The 19,685-nt window shown below is 43.5% G+C and overlaps 1 protein-coding gene across 5 annotated transcripts in view; it reads left to right on the forward strand.

Annotated features, from left to right (window-relative positions):
- LOC307215894 (heparan-alpha-glucosaminide N-acetyltransferase-like) overlaps nucleotides 1-19,685 on the forward strand; it is a 180,930-nt gene that overhangs the window by 124,141 nt on the left and 37,104 nt on the right. For all 5 annotated transcript variants that reach the window (XM_079975683.1, XM_079975685.1, XM_079975681.1 and 2 more), the window contains 3 exons: nucleotides 2,333-2,457; nucleotides 7,721-7,847; nucleotides 11,742-11,828. In XM_079975683.1, the coding sequence (XP_079831809.1) occupies nucleotides 2,333-2,457; nucleotides 7,721-7,847; nucleotides 11,742-11,828 (339 nt within the window). The remainder of the gene's footprint in view (nucleotides 1-2,332; nucleotides 2,458-7,720; nucleotides 7,848-11,741; nucleotides 11,829-19,685) is intronic.

Here is a 19,685-nt window from a genome sequence, read left to right on the forward strand (position 1 = left end):
ATATTCCCAATTTATGTTTCCCAATTCCTGTGTCAGGAATGAATTTGGGTGACCACACCAAGCATAAAATACTCAGCTAATAAAGATCCAGTGACAAAGGATGGCATAAAAAATGAATTGAACCATTAGTTGGCTAGAGAAATATATTGCATAACTTGGAAAAAGTGCAAGTATGTTTTGGTTTGCATCTTCTTCTTAGAAAATGCCAGTTAGCTAAGGCCACCTTTAAATGCAGACTGAACTAAATCCCCCCCATCTGTACCCACCATCCTCAGGGCTATATTGTCAGGAGCTGGAGTCAGGAGTAAAAGGTAAAGGTAAAGGGACCCCTGACCATTAGGTCCAGTCGTGGCCGACTCTGGGGTTGCGGCGCTCATCTCACTTTATTGGCCGAGGGTGCCGGCATACAGCTTCTGGGTCATGTGGCCAGCATGACTAAGCCACTTCTGGCGAACCAGAGCAGCGCACGGAAACTCCGTTTACCTTCCCGCCGGAGCAGTACCTATTTATCTACTTGCACTTTGATGTGCTTTCAAACTGCTAGGTTGACCATAGCTATCAAGTGTCCCTTATTTGAAGGGACAGTCCCTTATTCCAGCGCCATGTCCCGCTGCTGTTCCTTATTGATGGATGTCCCTTAAATGTCCCTTAAATGATGCCCCTTAAATTTCAAAGGAAGCAGCTCCTCTCCCTCCCTCCCTGCCGGCCAGGGAGGCTCCAACTGTGTTGCTTCGCTGTGTTGCTCACCCAATAAGAAGTCTAAGAACGACTGGGGGGTGGAGCTTGCATGCCTTGTGTGTGGCTAGTTAATGCAAGCTGAGGGTTTTTTTGAATGCTGGACGCCATTTTGTTGCACGTGCTGCTGCAAACTTTGCAGTGCAAAGCCAGGCCGGGGAGCCATCTTAAGTTGAGGCTGCATAGGCCTTGTGGTGCATGTGATTCAGATTCTATTCAGTTGAACCTCTGATTACAAAGTTGGTTGGACAGTGTTCTCGAAGCTACCAGCATGAGTTTGACCAGACTGCAGGAGGACAGGAAGACTGGAGTGCCTGGAACAGGTGAGGCTGCAGGTCGCTTATTTTGGCTGCTGGTCCCTTATTTTCAAATCAGTAAGTTGACAGCTATGAGGTTGACAGGAGCTGGGACCGAGCAATAGGAGCTCACCCCGTCGCGGGGATTCAAACCGCCGACCTTCTGATCGGCAAGCCCTAGGCTCTGTGGTTTCACCCACAGTGCCACCCGTGTCCCAGGAGTCAGGAGTAGGTAACTATAAAACACCTGGTGTCAGTAAAGTCAATTCTTTATTCAAAGAAACCAAAACAGTGCAGGCCTAGTGATCCCAGCAACTGTTCCCAATCGGTCTTTCTTGCCTCTGTGAGGCAGTTGTGAGGACTGATGTCCCCAACATCCCACCACTCTCCAAGACTCCTCCCCTGGTTGCTTCCCTATCAGCCTAAGGACCTTTTTATTGTCTCTCATTGCTTTGCCCTCTTCATTCCTCTCTGTGTTCTGGGAGACCAGCAGGCAAGGGAGCTGGTCACAGCAGGAGAGGGAGAATCTCTGGCTTCTTCAGCAGCCTGCCTCCACTCTGCTTCTTGACCCACCTCTGTTTCTGCTTTTGAGCTGCTCTCTGCTACAGCCTCTTCCTGCTCACTCAACCCTGTTGCCTTTTCATCTTCCAACACCTTCTCCTCCCGGTCTACTACTTCTTCTCCCTCTGACCACTCACCATCATGCCTCCCATCACTCCCCTGGCTCTGAGCCTTCATCCTCTGGGAGTTCCTCTGGGAGTTCTCCTGCTGGTGCTTCCCACCACTCATCTGCATCCAGCCAGTCCATGACACATACTGAGAGCATAGTAGATTGCATTGCCTATTGTCTGCACAACAAACTTTCCCCTGGTTAGCACATGGGAGATGAGATGAATAAATTTCTCTCTTTTTTTGAGGGCATATTGCACACAGCCTGAACACATGCAAAATCACTGACCTAGTAGCTGGACAACTGCTTGATAAAAATGACCTTATGGCTTTTTATGAGCACTCAGCATGCTCACTCACCCTCTCTCCGTAGGTATGCGTAGGATTTGATGGATTTTCTTCAGGGTTTTTTGCATGTGAATCAAGTGACGGAGACAGGAAGTGGCTAACATTCTAATTGCTGCTTTCACTTTCATGTAGTTAAGAGAGCAATTTCCTACTGATGTATATAAAGGTGGGGGAAGAAAACCTTTGGGGGTTAAAGAGTGGTTCTGACCCACATTCTTCTGGAAGTGGCCATATTTAATTTCTTGACCGTATCTCTGATCTTGTAAATTTCCTTCTCTTTTAAGTTTGATAACCGGTGGGCTCCACTAAGGGATATTGTTCTCTACTGGCCGGAGTGGGTAATCATGGTGATCCTGGAGACCCTTTGGCTGTGCCTCACATTCCTGCTACCTGTCCCTGGATGCCCCAGGTAAGCAAGTCTGAATGCACAGTAGAGTAGAATTTTCGTAATGGAAAAAAGGGCATTCTATAAATGTATTTGTAAAGGTCTTATTCACTATCATGAAAGGTCATTTTCTAAACAACCTATTGTATGAAGGGTACATAACTCCAAAAAGAGGCCAATGGTTTTACCCATTTCCCAGGTGATAGGATATTCTCTGTGTACTCCCCCCCCCAACAGGATCTTTTTCTTTGCAGTGAGAGAGAAAGCACCGGAGGCTCATAGCATCTTTGTAACATCTGTTAATTTGCAAGCACACAATTATAGCTTATTGAAAACAAGCAGATTCAGAGAGCGGGCAGCAAGTGCCAATCCTGAATCCCAAAGTGTGACATCTGCATCCTACTTCTGCCAACGCCAGCAAAAAAACTCCCATCTTTCCATCTGTCTCAGTTTAAATGGCAATTGCTGTATTTTCTGCCACACACAAACACCACTTGTCAGGTAGATCTTCCGTTAAGGAAATATATTCCAGTTATTATCTCCAATTGAGAAAATATCAGCTGGTTAGCAAGCCCTGACCACTGGTCAGGTGACAGAAGGGGGCCAATGGAGTTGCAACTGGTGCTCAAAAGCTTTTAATTCTGAGTGGGCTGCTCAGATTCAGTGCAAACTGCACCCTGAGTGTCTGCCCCCTGACTATCCATGTTCCTCTTTCCAAGCCCATTTGCTTTCCAGTTTGATTGTTCGGTCAATATCTACTTGAGTTCAGACAGCCAGACCTGGTAGAAACATACCTTTGCATTAGACTTGCTTCCATTTACAATCCATGTTGGAAATAATTGGACCCTAAAGAACCCTCCACTCCCATTCTAAGTGACACCTGCCAGGCAGTCATTTTTAATGCCCAAGTGTATTATTCTCCAGTACACTGAGCCCTTTCCCCAAGTCCAGTTAAAAAACATTTGAGAGCTCTTCTGTCCCAGATTCAAGTCAGAATCTCACCTCTCACTGTCCTTAGGGTTGTGCTGTCAGTTCTCATTTCTTTGGACAGAAAATTGAAGGGCAGTGTCGGTGGTGTTAAATTTCAAATCCCAATTTTGGAAATGAGTGAATTTAGCCCCCTTAAAACCCTATTCTTTGGGAATTGCAGAAGAGGGAACAGGGCTGGCTTGCTGTGACTGATACATAACTAGTAATATACGCTGTCGGGTTTTTTTGGCTGTGGTTCCCAAGCTCTTTCATGTACCCCAGGACATGCATCCTTTAAAAAGGCACTGGCAAGGCAAGGCTGTCATATGCTATGTGTCCTGCTGTTTTATCATTTAAAATAATGATCTAGCCATCAGCAGACACAGCTTGAGGTGCATGCAAGGGATTGCAGAAGAGCTGTGTGAAATAGATGTATCAGTTTGTGTTTTAGCATGGGAACATTTGCATGTCTTAGTGAATAAGGCAAAGCTGCGGGGGGCAGTGGAGGACAGGAGTGCCTGGCGTTCTCTGGTCCATGGGGTCACGAAGAGTCGGACATGACTAAACGAGTAAACAACAACATATTGCTACCTCTTAACAATTCCCCCTCCCGTTACTTAAAACGAAGCAGAATAATTTTCCCCCCTTGCAGATAAATGCTGCTGTTATCTTAAAACAACAGAAGTGAAAAAGAAGCCAATCTTCTCTTTCGTGGCATGTGAAGAGAGAGGAAAAAAACTGTGTAGGAAGAGTTATTTATGGGAAACAATAACGTCCCCCTACGCCATTACTGGTACTATGACAGTAATTTAGATTTTGCATCAGAATCTTACAAGTTTTGCACTAAGGGGAGGTTGAAGAAACTTTGGGTTGTTTCCCCATTTCTTAGTACCACACAAGTCAATGGAATGATAAAGTTGACTAGATTATGCTAGAAATAATATTAGGTCTCACACAAATTTTGCTGTTTTTTTTTTTGGGGGGGGGGAATTATCTAATAGTTCAGAGGGAAGGATTTTTTTAAAAAAAAGGTCTACCAGAGCACTTTCAATTATGTGGCTTTGAACCTGCCCATTTACATAATAAAAAGTGAAATGATAATTAAAAATACATGCAAAACTGCTCCAGGCATAGAGGTGGCGGGGCGGGGGGAGGAAGAGGAGAAAGGAAACAAAGAACATGTTATAGGTACTCAGGGGCACTATAGGTGCCTATACTAATCATACCAAGACATACACATTTCTGTAACAATCCCACTTTTTGCATCTGGCGTTGAGCTTTCTAAGATGCAGCTTGGAACTGAGAATTATGAAAGACCAAAGTCTGTCCCCGAGAGGAGAAGAAAGCAATGGTGTGTGCTTGAGGAATCTTACACGGGCGTGGGGCGTGGGGCGTGGGGCTCCCATATGCCTTTCCTAACCATAGGAACAACTAATGAAAAGGTTCTCTCTAATACACAGCAAAGGGTCCTGGAGAAATCAGTTGCTGGTTGACCAATCCTCTCCATTTGCACTTTCCCCTATTTCCATGTTTGGAAACCCTGAGTTAACCACTGCAAACTGGACGATGCTGTAGATTTCAAAATGTTGCCAGATCAACACAGCTCTTTGCCTCCCCATTTGCAAGGAGGCAGGATCACATCCTCACATCGACTGAACTCCCTGCCTGCATATTATGCAAAGTTCCTCCCAATTTAACTCATATTTCATCTTTCTCTACTCAACACCATCATCTAGTTACCCCAGTTACAGATAGGTAGCCGTGTTGGTCTGCCATAGTCAAAACAAAATAAAAAAATTCCTTCCAGTAGCACCTTAAAGACCAACTAAGTTAGTTCTTGGTATGAGCTTTCGTGTGCATGCATGGTATCTGAAGAAGTGTGCATGCACACGAAAGCTCATACCAAGAACTAACTTTGTTGGTCTTTAAGGTGCTACTGGAAGGAATTTTTTTATTTTGTTTTATCTAGTTACCCCATTAGAAAATGAAGTATTTTGAAGCACATTAGATTCTTTGAAACTTTTCTTCTTTCTCTGGGTAAACTTTGTAGAGTTTCTCTACTGCTTGCACCTGCATGTTAGCAAAGATTTTTAATATGAGATACAGAGAAAGTCAATAGTTATTTGTTTATACATTTCATTGTACACACCATACTTCTGCTGCAGAATTGATTTAAAGCTGGTGGTGATTGGTTGTCTATGAATGGTAGAGAGAATTTTTGCAAAATTGCTTGCAACAGGAAGTTAGCGTTCAGGTTCTTCTGATGCACCCGAAGTGCAATAAAAAGGACTTGTGACACCTTGATTTCAGTTGATTGGGAGGAAATGATATGCCACAGAAATACAATAGATAGAAAGAAGTGTTCTTGAAAGTGTAAAAAGATGGATGCAGCTTGTTCCTCCATCTCAGATTGCTCATGACAGAGTGTGATTCTTTAATCTCTTTCACTCCGTGGAAGCTAATATGTGGCCATAAATCACACACATCAACTTCTCGAGGAATAAAACACTCTTTTTCCCAATGAACATTGGACCACGACCCTGAACTATTTAAGAAGAAATGCATGCTTTCATACACAGAGGTTTAACATGGCCATGTTGGCCGTGACTCATTCTTCATTTAAGGCTATGATCCTGACCCATTCTTCATTTTGCATCATTTGTTGAAATGGTGTACCTGCCACCTTTTAAAAAGTTAAATTAGGAGAAGCCTAGCTGAATGAATTTTCAATACCCAGAACTCCTATGTTTTCCACTCTAAGCACTGACAATCTGGTACCAATTTCATGCACATATGTGCAGTTGTATTAGTGGAATCAGCTTAGCATAAAGTGAGTGATGGAATATGCATTCTACACGCTCTTAGAAGCTGTGCAGAAACTGCAGCTGGGGAGATGTGTGAAAAACTAGCTCCATGTTTTCAGATTAAGTTTTCTATAGCGCCAGTCATAGGCAAATGGAATTAAGTTGATTTGTTAAGTTTGTAGGATTCTAGGGAGGGTGTTCATTCTCACAAGAGTTGGTGAACCACATTAGTGGTTTTTTGCAGCGAGCCTTAAGGAGTGGCTCATCCTCCTGATGACTTTATGAAATGCACCTGCAATTTAGACACAACATGCAGAATTTGCAAACATACTAACTATAATGTTTGCTAAGTCTACTGTGTGCCTCACAAGGCAAGGTCCTGCATTTTCCAAGTAATGCTGGAGACAGATTTGAGTAACTGCTGGTTTGCAGTTTGCTAAGGGTGAGTAACCATTGCCTCTTTGCTCTAGTATTTCTTACTGCAACCCAAGATCGTTTTGCTGCAGGCAGAGTCTAATTTAGTTAAGTGAGCATAAAATCTCCCATGTTCCATTTTAAGAGTGTTAGAAGCAGCAGGCTAGGCTTCCCCATTGCCCAGCAACACATTTTTCTTAACCATTTCTTGCATAAGAACCAGCTAGAGGATGGGTTCACATTAGGGTTGCCATACGTCCTCTGCTTCCAGGACACATCCTCTTTATCATGGGCAGAGTCATCATCACAATCCATAGCTAAAAGTAGAAGTTGGCAAATGTCTCCTCTTTTTTTTGCTCTTCAAAATATGGCAAACCCAGAGATGAACACAAATGCCTGCTCACTACCATGTGGGTTTTAGTTTGTCTTTAAAAATGCTATTATACCTCTATTGCCACCCACAGCTATATAGTGCAGTTGCAGCCCTGCCAACAGGTAAACAATACCTGTTTTCTGCTTACTAAGCAATATTTGAAATTTGAGGGTTACATTCTGAGTGTATATACTTTCAGTGAGTAAAAGCTAAAATTTTGTTTTGTGGAAAAATGCAGCTTTGTTGGGGATGAATCCGCACAGTAAATATTGACACAATAGAACCGGTTTTATATTCTAATCATGATATCATCCTCCACTGTTTTCAGAGACGGAAAAAGCAAAGACACATCAAACATTTGAATTAGTAGAGATGTGTTTTGTAGATATTTTGCGGCAGATGGTACATCTCAATTAGGGAAGCATGTTTTCAGATTGCCGTATTCTAATGCATTTTAAAAATTATATCCCATTCTGGGGGAAGATCAGAGAGGCAACAAAAACCGTGATTGCCAGAATTAACAGGGCTTTTTGGCTTTCAGAGATCAAAAGGATCATTACACTTAATGGTGCATGTGTAGTAAATGCTATTCAGGAGTTGAAAATAAGCTCACTAATTCGTTTTCAAATTCTTGTCATATCAGACTGGTCTTGTGACGAAAAATAAAATCAGTTCCGGTGCTTGGAAAACTGACAGCTGCAATTAATATTGTGTGTTCTCTCTGCAGAGGTTACCTGGGCCCTGGGGGGATAGGAGATGATGGAAAATACCCCAACTGTACTGGCGGTGCAGCAGGGTACATTGATAAGTTGGTGCTTGGAGAGGACCACATATATCGCTACCCTACATGTAAGGTAATTGATTATCTGCAGGGCTGGCTTGGTGAAGTGTTTGTAAGTGCTGGGCTTATCTGGCCTTTGGCTTTTATATGATAACATCGCTTAGCCATTGCCTTCCTTCTCCTGTCAGACATTAGCCAGGTGCAGCCAAACAAAAGGAAGACTTATTGTGGCACCGTTATCATACTGATTTCCCCCCCTCACCCCCAGAGGATAGAAGAAATCTAGTGTGAAAGCAGTGTTAAGGTTTGACAGCCAGGAGTTTCAGAGTCAAGTTCACAAGCAATCTCAGCTCTTTGGGATTTATCTTTGCATATAATAGTATAAGAAACACCACAATTTAGCTGGACAAATGCTCTCAGTCTGTCCTGTCTCTAATCCAGATGTTTCAGGAAGTGTTAATACCTCTGTGTATTAAGAACATTTTGACAGAGCATTAATTCCTGGTTTCTAGAAAAGGATCTCCTTTTAAATACACTGGTACCTCGGGTTAAGAACTTAATTCGTTCTGGAGGTCTGTTCTTAACCTGAAACAGTTCTTAACCTGAGGTACCACTTTAGCTAATGGGGCCTCCCGTTGCTGCTGTGCGATTTCTGTTCTCATCCTGAAGCAAAGTTCTTAACACGAGGTACTATTTCTGGGTTAGTGAAGTCTGTAACCTAAAGCGTCTGTAACATGAAGCATCTGTAACCCGAGGTACCACTGTATAATTTTCAAGTTGCTGGATATATAGATCAGGCGTTTCTAATTTCTGTATCCTTGAAGGGCCTCTGTAATCTTCAGAGAGTCACCCAGTGTCTAAAAGTGTATTTTGTTGCACGAAGCAACTTACCATACTTAACAGCAGTTCTGTGCTCCATAGTAAGAAGCTGGCATCATCTAGCACCTTCCAGTGTTCAGCATTTTATATACATTTGCACATGACATACAAAATCCAAAAGGGAGCTGGGACATTGAAAAGTGGAGCACCTGCCTTGCAAACATTTATCTTTTTCTGAAAAGTGAAGTTGTGCGTGAGCTTTTTGCTTTCCCCCCTTCAGTGATAGAACATCTGCTTTGCATGCAGAATGTCCTCGATTGAATCCGCGGCATCTCCAGGTGGTGGTCAGAATGTCCTCTGTCTGAACCCTGGATTGCTGCTGCCATTCAATTTAAGTAATGGTGTGCTAGATGGACCCATAGCCTAACTCAGTATAAGACAGTTTCCTATGTCTTGCTTAGAATTTAGGAGGACTGTTAAAGGTAAAGGTAAAGGTACCCCTGCCCGTACGGGCCAGTCTTGACAGACTCTGGGGTTGTGCGCCCATCTCACTTAAGAGGCCAGGTGTCAGCGCTGTCCGGAGACACTTCCGGGTCACGTGGCCAGTGTGACATCGCTGCTCTGGCAAGCCAGAGCCGCACACGGAAACGCCGTTTACCTTCCCGCTGGTAAGCGGTCCCTATTTATCTACTTGCACCCGGAGGTGCTTTCGAACTGCTAGGTTGGCAGGCACTGGGACCGAGCAGCGGGAGCGCACCCCGCCGCAGGGATTCGAACCGCCGACCTTTCGATTGGCAAGTCCTAGGCGCTGAGGCTTTAACCCACAGCGCCACCTGCGTCCCCCATGGAGGAGGACTGTTAGAGGCCCGTTAAAATCCTCTTGATGGCTGTATGTGGCTTAGCAGTCTACCAGCTGGCCATTTTTGAATAGACAGAAGAAGAAAGCAAACTAGCATGTCAAACACAGTGGTGTTTAGATCTGTCATTGGGTGCCTTGTCTACAAACAGAACTACTGGCACTGGCAATAAAATGCTTTCTATCTGATACTTTGGAGGCCTTAGACAGCAACTAGTTTTCTTAAGAGGGTCAGGGCGCAGGCTAATGAGTTACCAGTTTTCCCATAAAGTGGCTGCAGTAAGCCCATCCCTTCCTCTGCCGTTCTGATGAGGCAGTTGGCTTCTGGAATGCTGAAGGAACGCCGTTGCTGCGGTGATGCTAGGAACAGGAGTGGCAGACGGACAGAAGTAAAGACAGTTGTGGGAAGAAAGCAGGCAGTGAAAGGAGGCTGAGTGGCAGCGTGGGACTAAGAGCCTAACCCGGTGACAATGCTATGCTGGCAACTCTCACAAACTACATTGGCTGCTCTCTCCATGTTCCTTTTTAACCTCTGGATTGGCAAGTCAGAGAGGCTAGGTTCGCCTCAAGGACAGCTATTCAACAGTTCTTACTGTCAGAAAATTGTAGATTTTTAGTTCTGTATACATTTTTGCTCAATTGCTCTGTGGAATGATTTAGATGGCTATGCACTAAAAGGCAGCGAAGTACAGTAAAATTCTAGGTATATAAGGATCAGGGAGCAATAGGAAGCTCTGGGAAGTTTGTTGGTCTTGAATCTCCAAGCGGGCTGACTTTTCACAACCCTGTATCAGAACAGTGGCCCATCTAGTTCAGAATATTTATTAATCCTGGCTAGCAGTGGGTCCCAAAATTGTCCCCCCCATCTGATATCCTTTAACTGCCAGTGCCACAGAATTGGCCAAGGACCCAATATCAGGCAAGGATGTGCTCTTGGTGAAAATCAATCAGTATTTTAGTGCAAAATTTTTCTCTCTCTTTGCAATTTTGCTTAATATGCAGATTTTTGCAAAGCAATTTCCCTAATATAGTGCACCCACCCTGTTATTTTCACTAATACATGTATCTTATGCACACTTTTCTGGCGTACATGTGTTTTTATACATGTTACTTGCATGTGTGCAATGATTTGAGATCAGTAAAGCTGGAAAGACTTGAGAGGGGACCTCTTTTTCCTCATTCCCTGCTTTTAGTTGACACTTCTCCCCGCCAAAAACCCCCCATAACTGGTATTGTCAAAATTTCTGCAAAAGTAGATACACAATCTTAGTTTGAAATCTTACTGAATTCTGAATATTCATGGCATCTCTACGAGCTGGTGATCTGTAGTGTCCAGCAGTAGCATAAGGCAAATTTTGCTGTGTCCAATAAATATATAATGAAGTTGAAATATATAATAGTAGAGTGTTCCCTCATTATGGATGGATGGATGCTGCAGATTGTCAGCTTCCCATATAGCTGCTGTAAACCTCCCAAGAGTTTAAAAACACTTTGTGAAAAAAGCTGACTGGTAACCACCACATGTCTCAAATCTGTAACTAGCCTGCCATTTCTATGGGCAACTTGTTGAGGCTTCTGTGATTATTATTATTATTATTATTCACATAATTTCTATACCGTTTTATATGTTATGTTCTTAACCACAATGCTATATGAACTGCTATCAGTGTTACAGATTTATGTGATGCCTGCTTATTCCTAATGTTATTGTTTTTGTTATTGCTTCAAAATAAATCGGGGGAGGGGGGATGAAATGAAGTGAACAATTATATAACATCTGTATTTGTATAATCGCTTCAGAGAAAAGATTTGGATCAGCAGCGAACATTGGGGTCTCAAATTTCAGGGGTGCGCTGTGCCACACCAAAATTCATCCACCGCCCACCTCTCATACCCCATTTTAAATCATAGTTGTGGTGTCCCTTGCAGCCCCCCCCCCAGGGCCCAGGCCCAGTGCAACCAAACTGGTTGCGCTTCCCTAAATCTGCCTCTGTTTGGATGTCTTTGGTATAGAAATGGTAATTTATTTTAAAAAGGGAGTTACATTTTTCTGGCACAGGATAAATGAACAAATGAGCCGGCTGCCTCTGAACTTCTTGCATTAATGACTGTGTTTGATTCAATGAATAGATATGCATATTTAAGGAAGTGAGACAATTTGGATGTATGCCACATTGTCTTATGTGGCCAACATTTATTTTGTGACCTGTAATATTGTAAATTGAGAGGCTGCCTGCTGTTTTAGATCTTGGGAGTTTTGAGTAACCAAAGCAATGTTTTCTTTCCTGTTAGGAGCTGTACAAAACCACTCAACCTTTTGATCCTGAAGGCATTTTGGGTACAATCAACTCCATTCTGATGGCTTTCTTTGGACTTCAGGTAATTTGACGTGTTAAAAGTGCTGTGGTCAATGCACTGTACACACGAGGTTCTTTTGGATTCACATGACCAGATTTTCCTCATCTCACACAGTAGCAGCCATGGGCAGCTGGGTTGTGAGAAGGTACACTCTACACTGTAGAATGGATGCCTCCCTTAGCTTTGTTGGTGTGTGTGATGGGCAAGGGACAGTAATAGGACCAGTTTGCAGAGCTATTTGAAGCCACCAGCTGGTTATGGAACAATGGAGGAAGGGCAGGTACATGGAACAATATTGTTCACCAGAGACAAACTGCACATGATGGATGTGCAGTCAGGTGGATGTGACCCCTACGTTTTTACTCATAGCCACAGTAAAAAGCAGCAGTCTGTTCCAGATGTTCATGCTGAGAGGAAGGGGCTGCTTATCCCGTTACCTGTGGGTGTTTGATCTCATTAAAATTATCCTGTCTTGAACTGTCCCCCACCCCCCATTGGATGGATACTCATCTCTTCCCTGCATGGAGCAAAAGGCAATTCAGATGGGGGAAAGTAACAAATTCCACCATCCTGCTAGCCCTCCACACTCATGTACTTCCCACAGCTGCTTCGGGTATTTTTAAAAAAATACATTTGGGAAAAAAACAATTACTTGGCTGAGCATCATATGTAGCTTGACGCTTGAAAAGCATATCCCCCAGTGAAGAGATGATGGTACACTCTGTTCCCGCTATTGCATTCCCTAGGAATGAAATCTGTCTCAATGTTGTGTCAGAACCAGACCAGAGGCCAAAGGGATTTATCTATTAGTCTGATGTCGGAAAGTGGTTCTGAAAGGGGATCATCCTCAGGCACATCAGTAGAACTTTATGTGGGGGACAGTTATGAAATAATAATAATAATAATAATAATAATAATAATAGTAGTAGTAGTAGTAGTAGTAGTAATAGTAATACCCTACCCATCTAGCTGGGTTGCCCCAGCCGCTCTCGGTGGCTTCCAACACATATAAAAACGTCAAACATTAAAAACTTTCTGATACAGATACCTTCAGATGTGTTCAGATGTGTTCTGAAAGTTTTGTAGTTCTTTATCTCCTTGACTTCTGATAGGATGGCAACACTTTTCCTCTATAGGAGTGGTGTTTTTTAATGTACCCTAAATATGTTTCTTTGTTTTTCTGTCCCATCTTTCCTCAAATAGAGAGCAGCTCCCATGGAATTTCCTAGTAGACCCCCATCTGTATACTACTAGCCAGATTCAGACTTGTGGTGTTGAACTTCAACAATGGAATACCGCATGTTATTCTTTGGGTCCAGAAATGTTGATGTTGAAAGAAAGATCTGCAGGCAGGAATCTGCAATTATTTAGCATCCTGCTTTTGAGTCTTTCCTGCATAATCCTTGTGGATTTTTTCACTGCAGGGCAACATTTTCCATATGGCAAAAGCAACCAAGAGTCCTGCAGCTCTGTAAAGACCGACCAATTGATGGTGGCATAAGCTTTCCTGGACCAGAGTCCATTTCATCAGATGCCACAATCAATTTGTTCATCTCTAAGGTGCTGCAAGACTCTTGGTTGCTTTTGTTGCGATGGACTAACACAATTAGTCCCTCTAGAAATATTTTATATGTCCAGTTCTCTGTGTAAGACACAAAGTTGCATCAGAAACAGCTTGTGTGGACCTTTTCACTTTGTGACCCTCCTGTCCCTTAATATTGCCTGTGAAGTGACTTTATGAGAAAAAAGAGGCCCAGCCATTTTGTGTATAAGCCCATAATGGATCAATAACAGAGAGTTGTTTTTTTGTTTTGTTTTTTTAAAAAAGGAGAGCAAGAAATCTTGTTTCTTTTTAGCATTTTTAAAAAAGATATTAATTTGTTTAGCAGATGCTGCACATCATGAGAACATGAAGTAAACCGAGTAAAAAGCACGGCCTCTTTTGTATGAGATGTTTAAGAAAATTGGGTGTTTCGTAAATACATGGAAAAGCTGCTTTTTAAAGGCGTCTTTTATGGCTCCCTTGGTCAGAGGATAGTTACCCGTAGAATTTTGAAACCCAAAGCTCATTACAACTTTATGGGACTCTTGTTTCCTAATTTTATGAGCACAGTTAATTCTCAGGCTTCTATGAGGTGTCAGGTCTGTCAGCTGGGAGAGGCAGAGGGAGGATTACCAAACAAGTCTGAGAGGCTCGTTCCCCCACAATGTTCCTCACTGGCTCTCAGGACCCTTTCAGCGGAGTCCTCCTTCAGGACAGCTGCTGCCTGACATCATGGTGCAGGCTAGAATTCCCTGCAGATGTTTGCTGTGTAATTTGCTGAGAGTGGTTTTTGAAACCAGCCGGGTATTGAGACTTCGGTCTTAACCAATTATTGCTCTTAAAGGAAGAGCTTTTCAAAGCTGATCAGCTTCCATGAGTCAAGTGAGGGAAAGGTACATATGAGATCTGCAGGAATGAAAAATAGTGACATACACAATGTGGGACCATTTGTCTGTTTTTGGCTCTTCGTAATTTCTACTCTGACTGGCAGTGGCTCTTCAGAGTTTGAAACAGAGTCATTCTCTGGAGTCATTCTGAGCCTGCCAAACTTTTGCCCTGATCCTGCTATGTTTGTGTACAATAGGTTGTGTGCCTGTAACTCACAGATCATTGTTATGGTGCTGATCAGCTATTCAGGGTTGTAAGTCACTGTGGGTTGACCAGGGCAAGATAAAATGACTAACAAATTTAATAAATAATAATAATAATAATTCAGGGAAGGAGCAGGCAGAGTGACAGTAACCAAGCCTCCACTTTCAAACAGCTTATTGAATCTCTCCCCAGTTTTCTGATTAGAGTTGGTTCAGAAAAGAAACCTTACATGTAACTGGTTTCACGCTTCTCCTTTGCCTACTTCTGTACTACACACGCTCTATAGATGTCTCTAGGTCTGCATGACTGATACAGTGCAAATGCTTATTTAGTGCTCCTGAGGAATATTTTTTATCTAATAATGGTGAGATTTTTTCCATTTGGTGGTTGTACTGATTTCTCCTTCTTTCTGAAGGTAATTAGGCCCTTTTTATTCTGCCTGCACTCAGTTCTCTGACTGTTATGGCTGAACTGTTAAGAATCTGCTCTTGATATTTGCAAATTTTGTAGTGCAGCAAATTTCTGCAATCCCTATTCAGTGATAAAGATGGTGAGATGTGTTGAAAACTCTCTAATGGATAGCACTCACTTAGCCAATGCTTGTGGGGTGGCTCTGTGGGACATTTCCCTTATTTAGCCGTTTAAGTTATCTGGGGAGTATTCCATAGTAACGCTTATATTTTTTGTGCTTTGGCTGGGCCTCTATAAAGCATTGTAAAGTGTTAATGGTGAAAACATGTGCATTAAACATCCCAGTTTAGGTGTTTTATTTTTGTTCTCCTACATGTCATGCCTTCTTTCCAATGTTTTAGCTCCTGCTGGAATCAGTAAGGTAAAATAAGCTTCACTTTGACTGCTTAAATCCTCTTATTCCTAAAGAAACAGCTGCACAGTTGGTGATCATGTCCTGACCTACTGTGGCAGCAAACCTCACTGTTAATGACAGAGACCACCTCCTGGTGATAATCATTACTAGTGCAGCACAGTTATTTGCTCTCTATTCCAGCAGAAGACTGTGGGCAGGCACAGATGTAGCGTTAGGGCTCTCTTAACAGCTTCCCTGCTGCATTAGAGGGGCAAGATGTGTGCTTTGTATGTTGGTGTTAGTATTCTGTTCCACTAGCCCCCACCCCAACAGTATTCATGTATTGGCGATGCTGTTCTATGGTATCTCCATTGCCACTTGTAGGGTCACCTGCCTCAGTCTCACCTGCCTCAGATGTAATGGAGATATAGAGTTGGGTACCATCTCCATTACGGGATGCGGGTGGCACTGTGGGTTAAACCACAGAGCCTAGGACTTGCCGATCAGAAGGTTGGCAGTTCAAATCCCCATGACGGGGTGAGCTCCCGTTGCTCGGCCCCTGCTCCTGCCAACCTAGCAGTTCGAAAGCACATCAGAGCGCAAGTAGATAAATAGGTACCACTCTGGCAGGAAGGTAAACAGCGTTTCTGTGTGCTGCTCTGGTTCACCAGAAGTGGCTTGGTCATGCTGGCCACATGACCTGGAAGCTGTACGCCGGCTCCCTCGGCCAATAAAGCGAGATGAGCACCACAACCCCAGAGTCAGTCACGACTGGACCTAATGGTCAGGGGTCCCTTTACCTTTACCATCTCCATTACATCTGAGGCAGGTGAGGCTGTGCAAGCCCTGGGCTGGAGTCTGGGTACCATGGTGGGCTGGATGAGGGTGAGTAAATTGAGCTTGAATCCTGGAAAGATGGAGGCCCTGTGGTGGTGGTTCCTATGTCTGGGAAATAAGCCAATTGCACTCCCTCTGAAGGAGCAGGTCTGTTGCTTGGGGATGCTCCTTGATCCATCTTTGACAACCAGGGGCCCAAGTGACCTCTATGAATAGGAGTAAAGGTAAAGGTAAAGGGACCCCTGACCATTAGGTCCAGTCACGGATGACTCTGGGGTTGCGTGCTCATCTAGCTCTATAGGCCGAGGGAGCCAGCGTTTGTCCACAGACAGCTTCCGGGTCATGTGGCCAGCATGACTAAGCCACTTCTGGTGAACCAGAGCAGTGCACAGAAATGCCGTTTACCTTCCCACCGGAGCGGTACACCTATTTATCTATTTGCACTTTGATGTGCTTTTGAACTGCTAGGTGGGCAGGAGCAGGGACTGAACAATGGGAGCTCACCCCATCACGGGGATTCGAACCGCTGACCTTCTGATTGGCAAGCCCTAGGCTCTATGGTTTACGCCACAGCACCACCCACGTGCACCTTCTTTAAAAACCTCACTAGCTGATAGGGAAGTACTTATGGGTTCAGCAGCATTGTGATCATGCAAGTCAACTTTCAGTTCACTACAGCACGCTAGTATTAATTTGATACCTTGTTGTTTCCAGAGAGATGAAATCTCAATTTTTAGCTAAATCTGCAGCCTTCAAATCCATTTCTTTTCCAGAGAAGCTGTCCTGATGTCAGTAGGAAATATTCAGGAATAATGAAGTTGGATGAATTTGTTCCTCTAGGAAATATTTTTTTAAAAATGTATGCCCCCATCAGCTGCAGTCAAGTGGCATTTGTTCTGCCAATATTATTTAGATGGTGGTATAATTTTTCGACAACTAAGCAGGCAGAAACTTTCACTCACACTCCCCAAGCATAAAAATTGGGGTTGTTATTAATGCATATGGAAAATTAGTTTTGGAAAGGAGAATTTTCCCACACTTCTGAATAGCTGTTGAGTGAAAACTGCTGATTAACAGAACACAGCCTCATTGCCACTTCAGCTTTGCCAATTGCCATGACTGTAATATTGTCTTCCCACCAACAGTAAAATAAAATTCCCATCAGCTACAGCCAGGGCAATGTTTGGTCCCATATGCTGTGCTCTTCAATAAGCAGAAATCTGCCTTCATAAAAACAGTAAGGCAGTCCAAATCCAGGCCTGGATCACATCATTCACTCAGGACAAAATAGTCAATCTAATCAGTTTTGCCTCTGATACCCAAACTAGTTGAATGATGATTTTCAGTTCTACAAATCCTACTGCAAGTCATAAATTGTGGGGAAAGGTTTCTACTAGTGAGAAACATACTGGGCTGGACAGTGGCAGAGTAAGCTGCATGGGTGCCCAGAGCGGCAGCCATGCAGTGCACCCAGGGGTGGCCGATCCGCCGCACAGGGGGCGGGGCAACCTTCCGCTGCAGCAGTGTTTGTGCAATACTCTGCTTGCGGTGGGATCCTCCGCTCGCGGCTGCATCAGTGGCGGGATCCTCCACTTGTGGTGGCAGGATCCTTCACTCGTGGTGGTGGCGGCGGGATCCTCTGCCCACAGCTGCAGCAGTGATGGGATCTTCTGCATGAGGCTGTGGCGGTGCGATGGCGCTGGCTAGCGATGGCGGCGGCTAGTGCCACCACACCCAGGGGCAGCAGGTGAGCCATTTTGTCATCCCCCTCAGAGTTGGCACCCGGGGCAGACGGCCCTGCCGCCCTCTTCCTCCGCCAGTGGGGCTGGATGCAGAGGTGCTCCTGTGCAACTCCACTTGTACAGTGGTATTTTCCAGACTCCTGACTTCCCTACATACCCTTTCAACACCCCCAAAAGCTGCTCCTGAGAGTTGATGCACCTTCTGGGGGAAGCTGTAGAGGGATGGGGGATTCAGTAGAGCTATAGTGCACAAGCAGAAATATCTTTGGATCCAAGTCATGGGTTATCCAAGAAATCTCAGAGCCTATATTGCCTTTCCTTTTTGTTACAGGAATGATTCGCACACAGCTGATATACTGGGAAAACAGAATGCGAAGGATAGGTCTGTCAATAGCTATACGGAATGTTACGTAAACTGAGCCTTCGTTTTTCACCTCAGTTTACTAATGTGTACCAGGTGCTGGGGACAAGCCACAGGTGATAGTCATCGCCTTTATGCCTTGCTTGCAAACTTCAAGGGGCTTCTGGTTGCCTTCAGAGTGACCAGGGAGTCCCAATCTGCTGTGAGGTGTGTTCCTCTTGACTTTGATCAGAATGCTGTATTGGAATATAAGATGTGTGGAACGTGAGGATTAATAAATGGATAGAGAAGGGTGATGGGAGAAGGAAGCGCAAATGAAGGAATGGATAGAATGTGTAGTTTAACGAAGGGGGTGGAGGTTTGGTTTGGTTTGGTTTGGTTTGGTTTGGTTTGGGGCTCATCCACAGATGGCCTCATCTCAGCCCACCACTGATATATGTCCCCTGACAGATTACTGCAGAGGCAATGTGGTTTTTGACATAAAAAAGTTTGCCAACCCCCAGACTGGATGGACATTGGCCTCATCCACCAAAACAGTTCCTCTTTTCTTAAGTGACTCTATATCCAGAGGTATAATGGGGGTAATGTGAAGCAGTGTGTGGTTCAGATCTTAACTGTTTTGAAAAGTATATAATATTCCTCAGCAGTGGGTTTACTTCATGATACATGATTTAATGTTTATAACGTTTTGTTATAATTGGAAATCGGAAATGTAATAACTACAGGACCCACCCTTAAAGCATAAGGGAGAATTTTCATGTGAGTGGACTGAAACGACTATGAGGCAATAGGTTTTCAGCTTTGTTTCTTTAAAAAACAGTCTTTATGTTTATTTCATGTGTTATAATCTTTAAAACACATGCATAGTAAACAAAGATTATTATTATTATTGGTTTGATTTTTTTTTTTAAAAAAAATATTTTTATTGAAAGGCAGTGGCTGACAACATCAGTCCTTTTTTTCTTTTCCTTTGCAGAACAATAAAACAAATACATTTCCTAAATTGAGATAAAGCCTTGATGAATTGGGAAGTGGAGATGATAAGCTATGCTTCTTGTGGTCTCTTTAATTGTATTCATTCGAAGTTCTCATTGGCAGGAAATTACATCAACCACTAACTCCTTTTACAGAAGGACTATATCTGATAAAACAGGAGGAAAGGGGGGGGGGAAATCTGGCAGGCACCTTTGAAAGTAACTTTACTCCTCTTTCAAATGCCTTTCAAATGCACTCTGACGGAAAGATAGGCATGTAATTTTATGAAAGAACATTCAGACAGCTGTGAGCCTGAATGCTCACGTGCTTGTCCTCAGAAAATCAGAGGACTTAGTCATGTCCTAAGAATATTCCTTGCAATGAGGAAGGACTATTGGTAAAGCCAATAGCCTTCCTTGGAAATTGCTTTAGAATTCATTGCCTTTATGAACATAATTACCACGTATTCTTGTTCTTACTCAAATTTCTGGTAGGCAAGTTATTGAGTGGCCTGACCTATTCC

The sequence above is a fragment of the Podarcis cretensis genome, assembly GCF_951804945.1.
Source record: "Podarcis cretensis genome assembly, chromosome: 5".
NCBI classification, from domain to species: Eukaryota; Metazoa; Chordata; class Lepidosauria; order Squamata; family Lacertidae; genus Podarcis; species Podarcis cretensis.